This window comes from Mustela lutreola, chromosome 9 (assembly GCF_030435805.1).
Source record: "Mustela lutreola isolate mMusLut2 chromosome 9, mMusLut2.pri, whole genome shotgun sequence".
In the NCBI taxonomy this organism is placed as follows: Eukaryota; Metazoa; Chordata; class Mammalia; order Carnivora; family Mustelidae; genus Mustela; species Mustela lutreola.
Window position 1 is genome coordinate 7,385,581 of NC_081298.1, and position 14,086 is coordinate 7,399,666.

At 45.9% G+C, this 14,086-nt stretch overlaps 1 protein-coding gene across 3 annotated transcripts in view; it reads right to left on the reverse strand.

The window, feature by feature from the left end:
* Positions 1–2,956: 2,956 nt before the first annotated feature.
* Positions 2,957–14,086, reverse strand: part of DOK5 (docking protein 5) — a 353,468-nt gene continuing 342,338 nt past the window's right edge. For all 3 annotated transcript variants that reach the window (XM_059133197.1, XM_059133200.1, XM_059133199.1), the window contains 2 exons: positions 11,009–11,129; positions 2,957–3,443 (listed from right to left, as the gene is read on the reverse strand). In XM_059133197.1, coding sequence (XP_058989180.1) covers positions 3,379–3,443; positions 11,009–11,129 — 186 coding nt within the window. In that variant the 3' untranslated portion in view covers positions 2,957–3,378. The remainder of the gene's footprint in view (positions 3,444–11,008; positions 11,130–14,086) is intronic.

Below are 14,086 nucleotides of genomic sequence, written 5' to 3' on the forward strand. Positions count from 1 at the left end.
CCCAATGCCGGCACGAGGGCTTTCCAATACGGTTTGAATCGTGTACAAATCCACACGGCTTTGGAAACCACCCCCTTTTCTTCTATTGCTTGGTCACCACGTGGGCTAGAGATTAGAAAAAGACAACCAAGAATCATTTCCCTTTATTGAGGGAAATAATAATAAGTCAATTATAATAAATAAATTTCCCTTTAAGGCCCAAGATTATGGTGTTTAAATTTCTCATGATTTTGGGTCCAAACCTGAAACTACTCAAAGGGAGTATGTGAGGTTCTTACGATTTAGAGGAGGGGCTGGCAACCACAGGGTGGGCAGATCTGGCCGGCCACTCATTTTTGTAAATAAAGTTTTATTGGCACACAGCCGAGCCTATCGGCTTAAGTACCGTCTATGACTGCTTGTGCAATACAGCAGAAACAGGGACCACAGGCCTAAAATATTTATATTCTCACCCTTTGGAGAAAAGTATCCTGCCCCCTAAGGCAGCACGTGGTAGGGCTTGATGTAACAGGCTCAGGAATCCGATGGCCTGGGTTCCAACGTGAGTCGGCCATTTAGTAGCCATGACGGTAATGAAACAAGGATGCGGTTGGGGCTGATGAGCCAGCGGCCGACCAAGCAAGCCAAAACGTAAGCCCGAGTCGAGGCGTGGGCATCCTAGGAAACGAAACTCAAGCACAACCAGACACAAGACTTTTTCAAATAAAACACGCATTTAAACTAGAGTCGACCAGCTAATTTCCTTCCTTTGCTTCCTCATCTGCTCCGTGAGGACCTCTCCCCGGCTCCTGTCCCCGGACCTCTCCCCGGCTCCTGTCCCCGGACCTCTCCCCGGCTCCTGTCCCCGGAGCACCCCTCGCCGTCTTTGGTTTGCCCCATTCAGACAATTTTTGCTCAAAGAAACTTGAGAACGTTAACGTGCCTCTGTTGACCTTTCAACAAAGCTAAGAGATCTTGGGCGTACATATTCTTTAAATTATTCAGGCTCCTTAAACCTCAGTTTTCCCATTTACAAAATGGAACCACGAATTAGACTTAACCTGGTGGACCCGCTGTGGGGATTAAGTAAGATCACACAGGGAAACCACTTAGAATAGCACTTGACAATAAATTAAAAAACCACTAGGAAACCGAGTAAAACTCTCTTTTTTGGTTGATCGGTTTCAGTTTTTAAAAATCCTAAAGGAGGTTCTGCTGCATAGTTTACTACATTCAGTGACATTTCTTTACACGCTCATTAGGTTTAGACTTGCTTCAGCAACTCTGACTTCATTAAAATTATGATTATTTCTTTAATTCCATTCCCTTTATCTCGCTCTTCACAGTGAGCCCCCATGTCGGCAGCCAAGGCACCGGGAACCAGGGAGAACCTCTTATGAGACAGTTTAGAAGAGACAGAAAATAAAACAAGAGCCAGCTAGAGTTAGGACAATGAATAGAAGGACTAGTCAAAGGGGTGTGGCAAACCAGATTTTTAGAAGACGAACCTGAAGACACCTGGGAAAAGAAGGAAGAACTAACATAATGTGGAAGGTAGCTACCCAGAAGCCAGAGAACATAAAGGCATTCACTGTGTCATTTAAGTGTCCCTAATCTGCTAATGCTTAGCTGAATTTAACCCTTCCTCCCCCGGATTTTTGTCCACCTCCGAGATAAACCCCAACTACCTCGGATCCAACCGGGATTTTCACTAGACAGACTTGGATTTTTAGCAGGTCCATTGGGGTCTCATCTTGAGATATTCCACACGTTTGAGAAGGAGCACAAATGAAAATGAACCTTTTTATGGCCCCTGCGTGGTGCTGAGTAAAATTCACTTTTTCTCTAAAAATTACAGGATAGATTTTTCTGGGGAAAATGATAATTTTAGAGGACTTAGCTCAGTGTCTGGCACTGAGAAAGTACACAATCAATATTAACTTGCCTCCCCTTATGGGAAGAATTCTATCCCCAGGATAAGAGTTGATTCATCTCTCCATTCAATTATCGCGTAATTTTCAAGCACAGGTCTAGAGCCTGGGAAATAGGACTGCCAGCTTTAGCAAAGAAAAATACAAACCATCCCATCAAATTTCAATCTGAGATATACGGTGAACAATTTTTTAGTGTATTTCTATCCCATGCAATATCTGGGATACACTTACACTAAAGCACTTCGTCATTTATGTATCAAATTTAACCCGATGCCCTATATTGTATCAGGGAACACCACAGACAATAGGGTAGTGACCGAGACACACACCATCCCTGCTTCCTACAAAACCACAGCCATTCTAGCCTCGGGACCTCCCAAGATTGAATTCCCATCTGGCAGTTCCTAGTGGGAAAGCCCGGGGCACAAACCGACTGCCTCTTCAGAGGCCCATGGCCACTGGAGACCCATTTAGCTGATGTCACTCTATATTATAATTGCAACTTTATTTCCCTGTCATACTCCTCTGCACCTGATGTAACAGGACTTGCGTCTCCTCATCGCTCTATCCCGGATTCTATCTAGCAATGTGTCTGGAATGAAAAAAGATGCTCAGAACAGATCAGCTGAATGAGGAAGCAGGCAGATGCGAAAACAGTCACACGGACATCCAGGGCAATGCCAGACGGGCTCCCGGCTCGCAAGGAAGATATCCGCATGCCCTTAGAAACACCGAAGATAGAAGAGAAAACCAGAGCACCAGAATCCGGAGAACATGGGGGTAAGAATGTTCATTTATTTGAAAGAGTTTTATGGAGGGACTCCAAACAAAACAAAGGCTTTTAAAAAAGGAAGGAAGGGGTTAGGAGGAAGATGGTGTGAGAGCAAAACTGTAACCCTGGAAAGAAGACTAAAGGGTCCTTGGAGGTTATGTCTTAACCTAATAAGTAAGAGTCAGTCAAAGCACTGATTTAACTAATTGGTAACATCATAAAAAATAATTTCTAGTAGTTAATCAGAACCATAATATTAACAACGGAGGAATACGGTATCAATGGATAACAAATAATGAAGATCCATTTTATTATCAGTACCGACTGTCATACAATTGAAACACTCAGAAGGAAAAATCACAAGAATCCACAAAAGGACAGATTCAGAGAAGTGCAGGGGACACGGTATCTACAATAGAAAATCATTCTGTGGCATTGACTCCTTTCTGTCCAGCTGTAAAAGAGGGAACAAAAGTCGGTATCTACAGAGCATGTTTCAATCACGCTAAGATTTTTTTTTTTTTTTTTAAAGAAAAAGACAAATCTTGCATTGCAGTTTCCCAAGGACCACCCGATTCGCCAGGACTCCCAGCCTCTTCCCTCGCCGTCATCCTGTGGCCTCCCGGCGGATCCGCAGCGGCCAACACATCACGGGTGTGTCACACAACGATTCTCCGTGCTCCGCAGCATCCGTCAGTGCTCGGATCGGTAGGCAGGGAAAGTCTCTGTCCGATGAAGCTTCAGAGGGCTGGAGACATCTTTTCCAAAAAGAATTTAAAACCGGCAGTTATCTTTCAAGAAAGCACGCCGTCAGATTAGCTAGCAACAGGCTTCTACAGCACAGACATAAGTAACATGCAACACAGGACCACAGTGAGATGCTGGGAAGAGTCAGGAGACACAACGCGATTGACATGTCATTTGCACGGACGGGGTCTTTGCGCTGAACCACGATCTGTCCACTGGCTGCTACTTTCCTCCTTAATTTTTTCTCTTCATCAGCTCCCATGTGCAGGATATGGAAGGGGAAGGAGAAGGAATCATGGGACTGTGACAACTTTTGTCTGGCCGACTCTCTGGAAACCCGACTAGAAAGAAGGCAACATTCTATTCATACTTAGGAAATTTTGTTGCAAGGACTCCCTAGAGCCCACACAGGCATTATTATTTCTGGCTTAGGCTCCAAGCCAAGACAATTGAAGACATGGGGAAGGGAACAGGAGGGCCGGTGTTAGCAGCCTCCGGGAGCTAAGGCAGGGGCCAGGCATTCTTTATTTATAAAGGGCCAGATACTAGATATTTTAAATTTTGCAGATCATTCAGTCTCACTGCAACTCAAGTCCACTGCCCGCCCCCTGAGAGCAACCACAGGGGATGCAGGACGAAGGGGCATGGACGCTCCAGCGAAACTTGGTTCATGAACACAGTGGACTGCACTGGGCCCCCAGGCCCTGGGGGTCCATCCCCGTGGACGGGGCGCTGGATTTTATACGAGGGGTTTGACTGCCACCTGCTGGCCGGGGGTTGCCACAAGCCCGGGAATCCGCGCTGGCGGCTCTGGGAATTCTCAGAAGGGGGCAGAGCAAAACCAGCGCAACTGAACACAGCACTTTTTTTTTCTTTCTTTTTAAAAAAAGATTTCTTTTTTTTAAGTAAGTAAGTAAGTTAGGTATGTATGTATGTGTTGATTGATTGGTTGATTGATCTGACACAGAGAGCGAGCCCAAGGAGGGGGCAGCAGCAGCCAGAAGGGGAGGGGGAAGCAGGCTTCCCACAGAGCAGGGAGAGCAACCCAACCCTAACCCGGGACTCGGGACTCGGCCCAGGAGCCCTGGGATCATGACCTGAACCGAAGGCAGACGCTTCCCCGACTGAGCCAGCCAGGGACCCTGAGGGCAGCATGTGTGGTAACCACACGTGTGGGTCAAACCCGCGTACTGCACAGATAGGGCTGTGCCACGGGAACAAGTTCAAGACACTGATGTTTTTAAACCGGGAACCAAGCAAAAAGCTTCATGGGGGCATATGGCTTAGTTTAACCTCCATTACCTTCTCACAAACAGCCCTGAGCTCCGTGAGACCTGTCAAGACCCTTTCTGACATAAGAAATCATGGATTTGGATATTTGCAAGCCTCAACACGGAACCACTGGGAAATCCTAGACCTCGTCAGACAGTCACTGGTGCGCAAGAGCAGAGATTATTAGTAGAGAAGCGTGAATAGTAAGATGTCCGGAATCACAAGAAATCATTTCTTCCAACCTCCTCACCAGTCTGAACACAGATCCTCGCCTGTTTCCACTACACATGCGCACACACATGCTGTAACACTGAGAAATTGTATTAATGAATCTGAACACTACAAGGGGCGCCTGGCGGGCTCAGTCGGTAGAACATCTGACTCTTGATCTCGGGCTCATGGGTTCGAGCCCCGTGTTGGCTGCAGGGATGACTTAATGAATTGGGGGACTGCAGGTAAATATCCCATACACCTTTATTACAGGTGGATAAAAATTCCCATGCGAAGTACACTGTGTACAAACATTATTGATGCAAAACCCAAGTCTCCGGTCAAGAACAAAGCCCTTTCTGAACCTTCATCCGTTGCCTCTTAGATTGTAAAAGTTTGTGAGAAAAGGGAATGATCGTAATCACTTGGGGTCACATCAGAAGGGAAGCACCGGCAACCTCGATCATCACGCTGGCCAAGGGACTGTTTCTGGCTTGGCGTCAGTGCTATTGTTAGCTTAAAGCCAGGAAATGGATTGAATGACCGGTCCCACATTTTTGCAGCTCACTAAGGGTCATGAGCTGGGACCAGCCTGTAGACCCCATCTGGGCCCAGACCTCTTCTCTGGCCTGCACAGGTCATAAAATGTTTAGAACTGATGGTCAATCATTAAATAACTCCAAACTTCCATAAAGGTGCGGGTCTCCCTGTTCCCTTGTTCTGTTTCCCGCCCCAGGGCCCCTGGGATTCACCAGGCACCCGCCACACCCAGCCGCACCCTGGTTCTCTGTTTGCACATCCCCCCTGACCCTGACAGACGGGAGGGTTTGAGACTTCCATTTATCTGTTACTCTTTCACGTTTGCTCACATCTTAACCTCTTCTCTCTCCACCGATGCACACATGACGTATGTGACCGCGTTAGAATTAATATTGAAAAGCCAGCGTGGATGTCTCTGAAGTAGCCACTCGCTTCTGGGAATCTACCATCGTTAAAATGAATATGCAAATTGCCTGAGCAGGAACCAGTCCTCTGGAGGGGTTGTTTTCCTTCTATGACTCGTGCCTTTGAAACAGCCATGGTGGTGGAACTTCTTCTCATAGCTAAGAATATATGCTAAAGAAAGAAAGGAGTTTTAACACCAGTCCCTCACCCACTAGCTCTGTGATCTTGAGCAAGAACTTGACCTCCAAATGTTTCAGGTTCTGCCTTCATGGAGACGGAGAACACAGTCCTGCTCTTTCTGACTCAAAGTGTTGCCAGAAGAACCAGATACGGCAACACGAGGAATGCCGGGGAGATGGTGCCACAAACCTATGATGCCAATCTTTGATTTCTTAAAATTATCTGAAGTCAAATCTGATAAATGATGCCTATTTGCTTCTTGTTTTTAAACAAGGGACACTGTCTTCCAAGGCAATTCCAATAGAAGGATTCTGGAAATATTAAGCAATGGAGAACCTTTGGAGTAAGAGAAAGATTCCTAAGAGGATAACTTTGAGAAGGAAGTGACAGAGTTTAAGAAGGGCCCCCAGTGAGGCTGGATACACCTGCTGGCTCCTTCCTCCCCTCAGCAGGTCTTTAAGAAAGGCTATCTTCAGAAAAGATACTCATTCAGTATGTCTTGTGTGCCTTGTAAGGCACAAATCTAATACTTTTCTAGTGGTGTGTCCATGTTTACTTAGATTAAAACAAGGAGAGAAAAAGGTTTCATATGCAAATAAATTTGCAGAGCTCTAGTTTAAACAAGATAAAACAAATTCTTTACGGCAGGACATCTCGAAACCTTGAAAACAGTGACTGGCATTCTCAATCTCCAAAAGGAGAATTTAACTTAACTTGGAGCATTTCCCCCAAAATCAATGGACCACACTACTTTTTGGGGAAAGGGCCATATCTACTGGAATTAGTACTCCATGGAACACACTTGGGAACCCACCGCTCTGGGGTTATTTTGTGCGATGCACTCCTGAAAGAATCCTGTGAATACAGTGTCCAACTTGATAAATGCTTCTCCTTCCTGAGTCTCTTCTGGGATTCACGATAAACCCTTTTCACATGTTGATTTTGTAGGTGCTCAACCCTAGAAGCATTTTGATATGAAAACTGGAAATGGGGCAGGAGAGGCAGTGATGGTGGACTAAATATGTCTTCATATACCAGGCTGTGTGTCAAAGCCAGCACTTCTTCCCACCACCACCAGAAATAATAAATCCCAAACCGGGGCGCCTCGGTGGCTCAGTGGGTTAAGCCTCTGCCTTCAGCTCAGGTCATGATCTCAGGGTCCTGGGATCGAGTCCCGCATCAGGCTCTCTGCTCGGCGGGGAGCCTGCTTCCCCCTCTCTCTTTGTCTGTCTCTCTGCCTACTTGTGATCTCTGTCAAATAAATAAATAAAATCTTTAAAATAATAATCATAATAATAATTATAATTCCAAAACCAACCAGCAGGTGGCTCTGTAGGACTAAATTTGGAGAGGAAATGCCCTGTTCTCTAACCAGATGAACTAGTGCCTCTGTGAGGGTCTATGGGCTTTCCAAGGTTAGCTTCCAGACCTGTCATCTAGAAAAGTCCTCCTGAAATAGCCCCAGGTGTAACAAGCTGGCCAGAGGAGCCACAACTCAAAAACATCATCAAAACAAGGTATCACGTGCAGCGTAACCTCAGTGTATAGCACACACAGGCCATGATGTCACTCATTCTCTTGCAGTTTCAGCTTTATTCATGGAGTGGGGGAAGGAACGGGGGGGGAGATGGGACAGACACATCGGCAGATGAACTTATCCTATTTGTCATGGAACCGACCACCTCTGATAAGAAGATTTTAGGTAGTCTGAGAACTTTTTTTTTTTTTCCCCTTAAGGTAACAAATTACTGGTAAATTGAGTCCCACACGACACAGACCACAGAGTGGCCCTATATCTCAATGAATACTGGTGACTCAAAAGTGATCCACAAGATAACACAAATGCAGACAGATCTAGGCAGAACCTGCCATGAAGAAATCTCTCCGTAAACACTGGTACAAATTAAATACCAAACGAAAACACATGCACTGACACAGGTAATGAAATTCATGCAGAAGCAAATAATCGGATGGAATGACTGGTCCCCAAACAGAAAGAAAATCCTAATAATAATTCTGAAGCCATTATCATGCCATTTTCAGGCACACAGATATTCTAAGATATTTGGGTGTTCCCCAAGTATTATCAGTATGCCGAACAGGGAAACTCTCGTAAGAACTCAAACGCAAATTCATGTTCAGGGAGGATCTTAATATTTGACAAAGAGCAACCAAGGGAAGCTTTAGCCATCATCTTCAAAACCTAGGACACAATCCTCTTCAAAACCCTATAGATTATGACTATAGATTATCAATACAAAGCTTGAGAGTCCAAGAGCTCTGCGGAAAATCTGTGGTATTCATTCTCATGATGATGGCCATTAATCTCACTAGAACCTAGGAAATCACTATCCTCAGATTACTTTTCTGGGACTACTATGACTGGGATCGCTTGAAAAATCTATACCAAGAAACTCGACCTGATTTTACGGTAATCTCATTACTTTTGAGTGATGAGCTGTAGGGATAATTCAAAATAAAAACAGTAAAGGGAATAAACCCACGTTTAATTTTGATGAGTTGTTTGATGGGTGACATGCTAGTTTCGATAAAAAGAAATAATGGGAACTTCTCCAAGGATGCAAATTTCTTTCTTTACTGTGATGCCGTGTACAGCTCTATTCTACTTTCAGAGACACAGTTATTCCTACTATTACTTTGGGATCAGCGGGTTGCTAGTCTTTGACGACCATCCTGGACTTGTGAGCTGTGCAGGTCCTTCCACACGTAATATGGGCTTTAATGCGTGCAGGTAAATTTGCAAATTTTGTTGTTTTTCTTGGAAAAAAAAATATCTGTATGCTGGAAATAGAGCTGTTTCCTTTCCAGTAACCACAGGATGGATGTCAGAAGAGTCATACATACCCTGGGAACATACAGTCTAACAGTATCCACGACATCCTCTTTAAACCTAAACAGATGTTTTTTGAAACCCCGAAAGAGTTTGTAGAGTATTAGTACACACTGGGGTCCTGATAAGACCCTTAGGCTTCATCATTTCTGATAAACGTCTCCTCATTTTGGTGAAGGATAGTTATTAGATTAGTTAGGGAGAGGAAGGTGAGTACGCCGTTTACATGGCGTCTTCTACCTCCTAAGGATTCTTAAGCTCTGGGATATTCACTAATAAATTCTAAAACTGCTGCATATCCTGGGTGTTCAGGTTACCCCACTCTTTGGTGCTTTTTTGCAAACACGCTGTTCTAGGGAAATCCCACCATGCATCACCTTTGATGCAAACCGACTTCGCAAATTACCACTCAGTATGTCAGGAATTAAGGTCACTTATCAATTTCCTCCCTAGGAAGCCTACATCACTTCGGTTCTCAATTTCGTTTTGCAAGCCTGACACGCACAATCTAGAAAGACCCACTTTCTTTGTAAAGATCATGTCGGAAAGTGTAGAAAGTCAAGTTACAAAGCAGTTCAACAGCTTTGTGTGAATTCATGTTATTCTTTAAACTTCCTTTAAACTTTCGATAATTACTATTTATCTTATTGTATATTAGAAAACATAGCCAGGTGCTCTAAGAGTATAAAGGCAGTGGCATACAAATTTCTTTACAAAAATGAATCTATTTAAGGAGAGGAGACTGCATAAAATTGAATTATAGCATAGGAGGTACACCTATGATAAAAATGCCGATAATGTAATTCAAATATTGCAAAACTTTCTGAACATGCTGGGGAACGAGTGATCACCCACCCTGTGCTCCCCTCCCTGCTAAGGGGCAGAGCTTAGAGTCACAAAGACTAGACTGTGAGGACCCTCAGTGCACATCCACTCAACAAAGACTCAGGGCATGGCCAGGGCATCAAGGCACTGGGGGATGAAATCCGGAGGACGAAAGGCCCATTCTCCTTGGCTTCACTGCTTCCTGGAAGAGGAGGCCACTGGCCACACCAAACAAGACAACGTGAGCCCTGGAAGAAGGACTCTACAGAGGGTGGCCAGCACTCTCGTCTTGGGACCACACGTAGTCAAGATCCCGGGCCAGCTGTAAGGGAGTCTGGCAGGGTTACCTTGCAGTCAGAAGGTAAGACCCGGAGATGACAAAGAGTGACCCAGGACAGTGGGAAAGAAAGAACGGGAAAAGCTCTCTGGGGGAGAAATGGCCATCAGGTAGGGTTGAAAAGGCTGAGTGACCAGGGAACAGGCAGAGCTCTTGATGGCGGAGGCCTCTGTATCCTGTGGCCCTTCACTTGCTCTCAGACTCATTCATTCGGCAGATTTCTGCACACGAACTAGGTGCCATCCTCCGCACACCCTTCTAAGTCCTGGCATCTTGCAAAGTTCTCCAGCAGGGGTCCCCCACAGAGGCCTATTTATTTTTTTTTATAAGTTACACATGGACGAGCTATTCGTACATACTAGAAACCATAAAAGCTGCCCTTCAAAAGATAAGAAAATGTTTAAATTTTTTTTCTCAGTATTCCTGCTGTCCCCACCATGGGCTCTTCTGCATCCCGTTTCTGAGCCCACTTTTCTGGAAAGCAGGCCTCCTAGGGTTTGCTTAGAGTGCCCGCAGAACCAGAACCCGGGACCCCGCCCGGTGATTCCCTTTCCAACAGCACAGGTTCCTAAGCGTGGGCGTTCCCGAGAATCCCCTGGAGGGCTTGATGAACACACAGATGGCTGGGCCCCCATCCCACAGCTCCTGAACCTGGAACTTTCAGGATCCTGGAAGGGGCCTGTGCATTTGCCTTCTAGCATGTTCCCCAAAGATGCTGATGCCATTGGTGCCAAGGGCACTAGCCTGGTTTCTCGCAGGGCGGACCCCTGCCCCTCCTGCCCACACCCTCCGCGGGTGTCTGCTCAAGGTAGTTTGTTCGGCCACTTCCTAAGATCGAGAAACTCTATGGAGAGGAGGCCCCGGGATCTGCACTGTGAACAGTTTTCCCAGGTCACGGTGACGGAAGGAGGACGTGCCCCCGAGTGTGGCCTCTCCGCCCCGCCCCGCCCGCTTACCTTGCAGGCGGCAGAGCTGCCCCGCGCTGCGCTGCCGCGTGATGTGCTGCCAGTAGGCGCTGCGGGGCAAGGGCACCATGGTGCTCAGGGAGGCGGCCCGCTCGCTCATCTTCATCTGGAGCTGCATCGAGGGGGAGAAAGGAACATGTCAGTGACCCCGGGGGCTGGAAAAGGCTCGGCAGAGAACCGGAGCGCTGGGAGTCAGAACCTCGGAGCAGCTGGGGGCCCATCAGCGGGCATCTGCCCCCGGGGGGCTCAGCTACTGGCTTTTGCTCACTCGGCGGCACCCATTCCTCCCCCGGCTGGCAACACCTTGTCCACTTTCCTCCAAAGAACCTCCCTCCCGCCAGTTCAGCTCCGTCAATCGAGTTACAGGAGGCTGACCTCACTACTGATTCTAGGCATGGTTTGGTGACCTAAATCAGGCCACTAGACACAATCCTTGGAACTTTTGTGGAAGAAAGAACCCACAGAAGTAAGCCAAGGGTTTCTGTCTGTTCGCTCCATTGCACTCTCTCCCCCAGGTCGAGAACATTTCCTGGCGCGTGGCAGGTGCACAGCAAACGCACACTGCGTTGAATGAACGGGCTTCCTTGTGGGGTTGCTGGGGACAGGAGACGGGCCGGACCCTGCCTTGGAACAACAAAGGGAGAGCATTCCAGCCAATGCACTGACTCAGAGGAAGACAGCCAAGAAAAGGGGGCGACCTTGGATCCCACCTAAACCTGGAAACTAGCCCCGGACTTCTCAATTATGAGCCAATTATTTCTTTTCAGTTCAAGCGGATTTGAATTGGGTATTCTGTCACTAGGATCAGAACAAAGCACTGTCTGCTCTTCCAAGCGCCTGATCCTGGGTCCAGATATTCAGGGAGGAAAGGGGACGCTGGGGCTGTTGTCTCCAGGTCCTGGGGAGTCGTCAGTGGCCTGTCTGACACATTGGCGGAACTGACCCTACAAGGGAAGTTTCAGAGAGAAGATGGCCTCCGAGAATGGGCGGGAGTTGAGCAGAAGGATAGGTACGTGGGGACAGTACAGCAGGAAGAGCCAAGTGTCTCATCTCCGCCCGCTCAGAATGCCATCATAGTTCAGTTTTATTACGCGTTAACAGAAGTGACTATCTGCAATGTTCGATTTCTCGAAGTTGTCTGAATATCAAATAACCCACCTCAGTCTTAAAAATGTGCCCAGAATTATACAGATCTGCAGAAGCTTATGCAGTGAGACATAGTCTGCAAGGCTCTAGAACTGGAGGCAGCTTGGGTCTCTGCCCCGAGACCAGGTTAATTGCACTGAGACCCTAGGACATACTTGGCCATGGAAAATCGGAGGAAGGTAGATTCACATCAGTGAAAAATGAAACATGTATGTATTGTATTATTAGGGAAACAGTGAGTTGCAGACCATTGTATCTAGTGGAATGCCACTTTAATTGCTCATATGAGAAGCAGTGACAATAAATGCCTGCCCACTTGGGCTGTATTAGAGTTCAGTACCTGCTCAGCACCTATCTAGCACAAACTAGATACAGGAAAAAATGAAGGATATGTAATTATTATTATGAATTACAAGGCCCATTTAAATATTTTTTACTTTTGGGGCGCCTGTGTGGCTCAGTGGGTTAAAACCTCTACCTTCGGCTCGGGCCATGATTCCAGGGTTCTGGGATCGAGCCCCGCATCAGGCTCTCCGGTTAGCGGGGAGCCTGCTTCCTCCTCTCTCTCTGCCTACTTGGGATCTGTATCTGTCAAATAATAAATAAAATCTTTTAAAAAATATGTTTTACTTTTTATTTTTTAAAAAATTTTATTTATTTGACAGAGATCCCAAGTAGGCAGAGAGGCAGGCAGAGAGAGGGGGAAGCAGGCTTCCCGCTGAGCAGAGAGCCTGATGTGGGACTGGATCCCAGGACCCTGAGACCATGACCTGAGCTGAAGGCAGAGGCTTCACCCCCTGAGTCATCCAGGAGCCCCTCATTTAAATATTTTTTAAAAGAAAACTCTCTATTCTCCACACCTCATCTATATGGTAGATCCAGGCCTAATATCCATCCATTCATTCAGTGTAGCCAAAATAATAGGAGGCTTCATACCCCCTAGTGACCAAAACTCATTCTAGGTGATGAGATTGAACGTGGAACAAAGATTAGAACACCAAGTATTCCAAAGATCATTTAATTTACATGGTTGCGTTTACATACAATGGATTGAATTCTCGGTCCTATCTCAATAGGACAATTACCAAAAAGTGTTCCCCGGAAGAATCAGATAGCACTAGGTTTCATGGGGACATTTTTCTCCCTAAACATGTCTTATCAAATCAAAAGGGCAAAGAGCCGAGAACAAAGCTAACAGAAAAGTTCTGTGGTTCTTTCTCTATTTCTGTGCACGTGAATGTCTCAAAGCTTCAGAACAAAAAATGAAAACAAAGAAGCCGAAACCTATTTACCAGTGACTTCTGGTGACATTAAACCTCCTTTACACGAAACACAGAAATAAACAAACAAATAAATAAAAAGAACTGGATTTCCAAGGTACTGGTTATTGGATTTTCTTCATAAAAACCGATTCTATTTAACATAATAAAAAAATCTAACCTAAAGAAAACATTCGGGAAATAGCCATCCCGTCAAATTATTCACTACAGTACCATGAATATATTTCCGCAGACCAGCGTGATTTGACTGTATTTTTAGAAAGCTTATTTAGGAACAAGAATGCAATGACACCAACATCATGTTTCATGGAGAACATGACACAGCCTGGCTCTTTCTTCCTCAACTCTTTGGAAGATTACCATAGTTTATGGAAAAAAGGGGGCATTTTAATTGTCTCCAGAGAAAAATAATGAAAGAAAATCTTATTTAGCAATGCAATTCTTCAAGGGTGAGAGGTTGTCCAGTGAGATATCTGTCAGGGAAGTTTCCACGTCATTCTTTTTTTTTTTTTTTTTTTCAATAAAGATCTGTATTTATTTGACACACAGAGAGAGAGGTCACAAGTAGGCAGAGAGGCAGGCAGAGAGAGGGGGAAGCAGGCTCCCTGCTGAGCAGAGAGCCTGATGCAGGGCTCGATCCCAG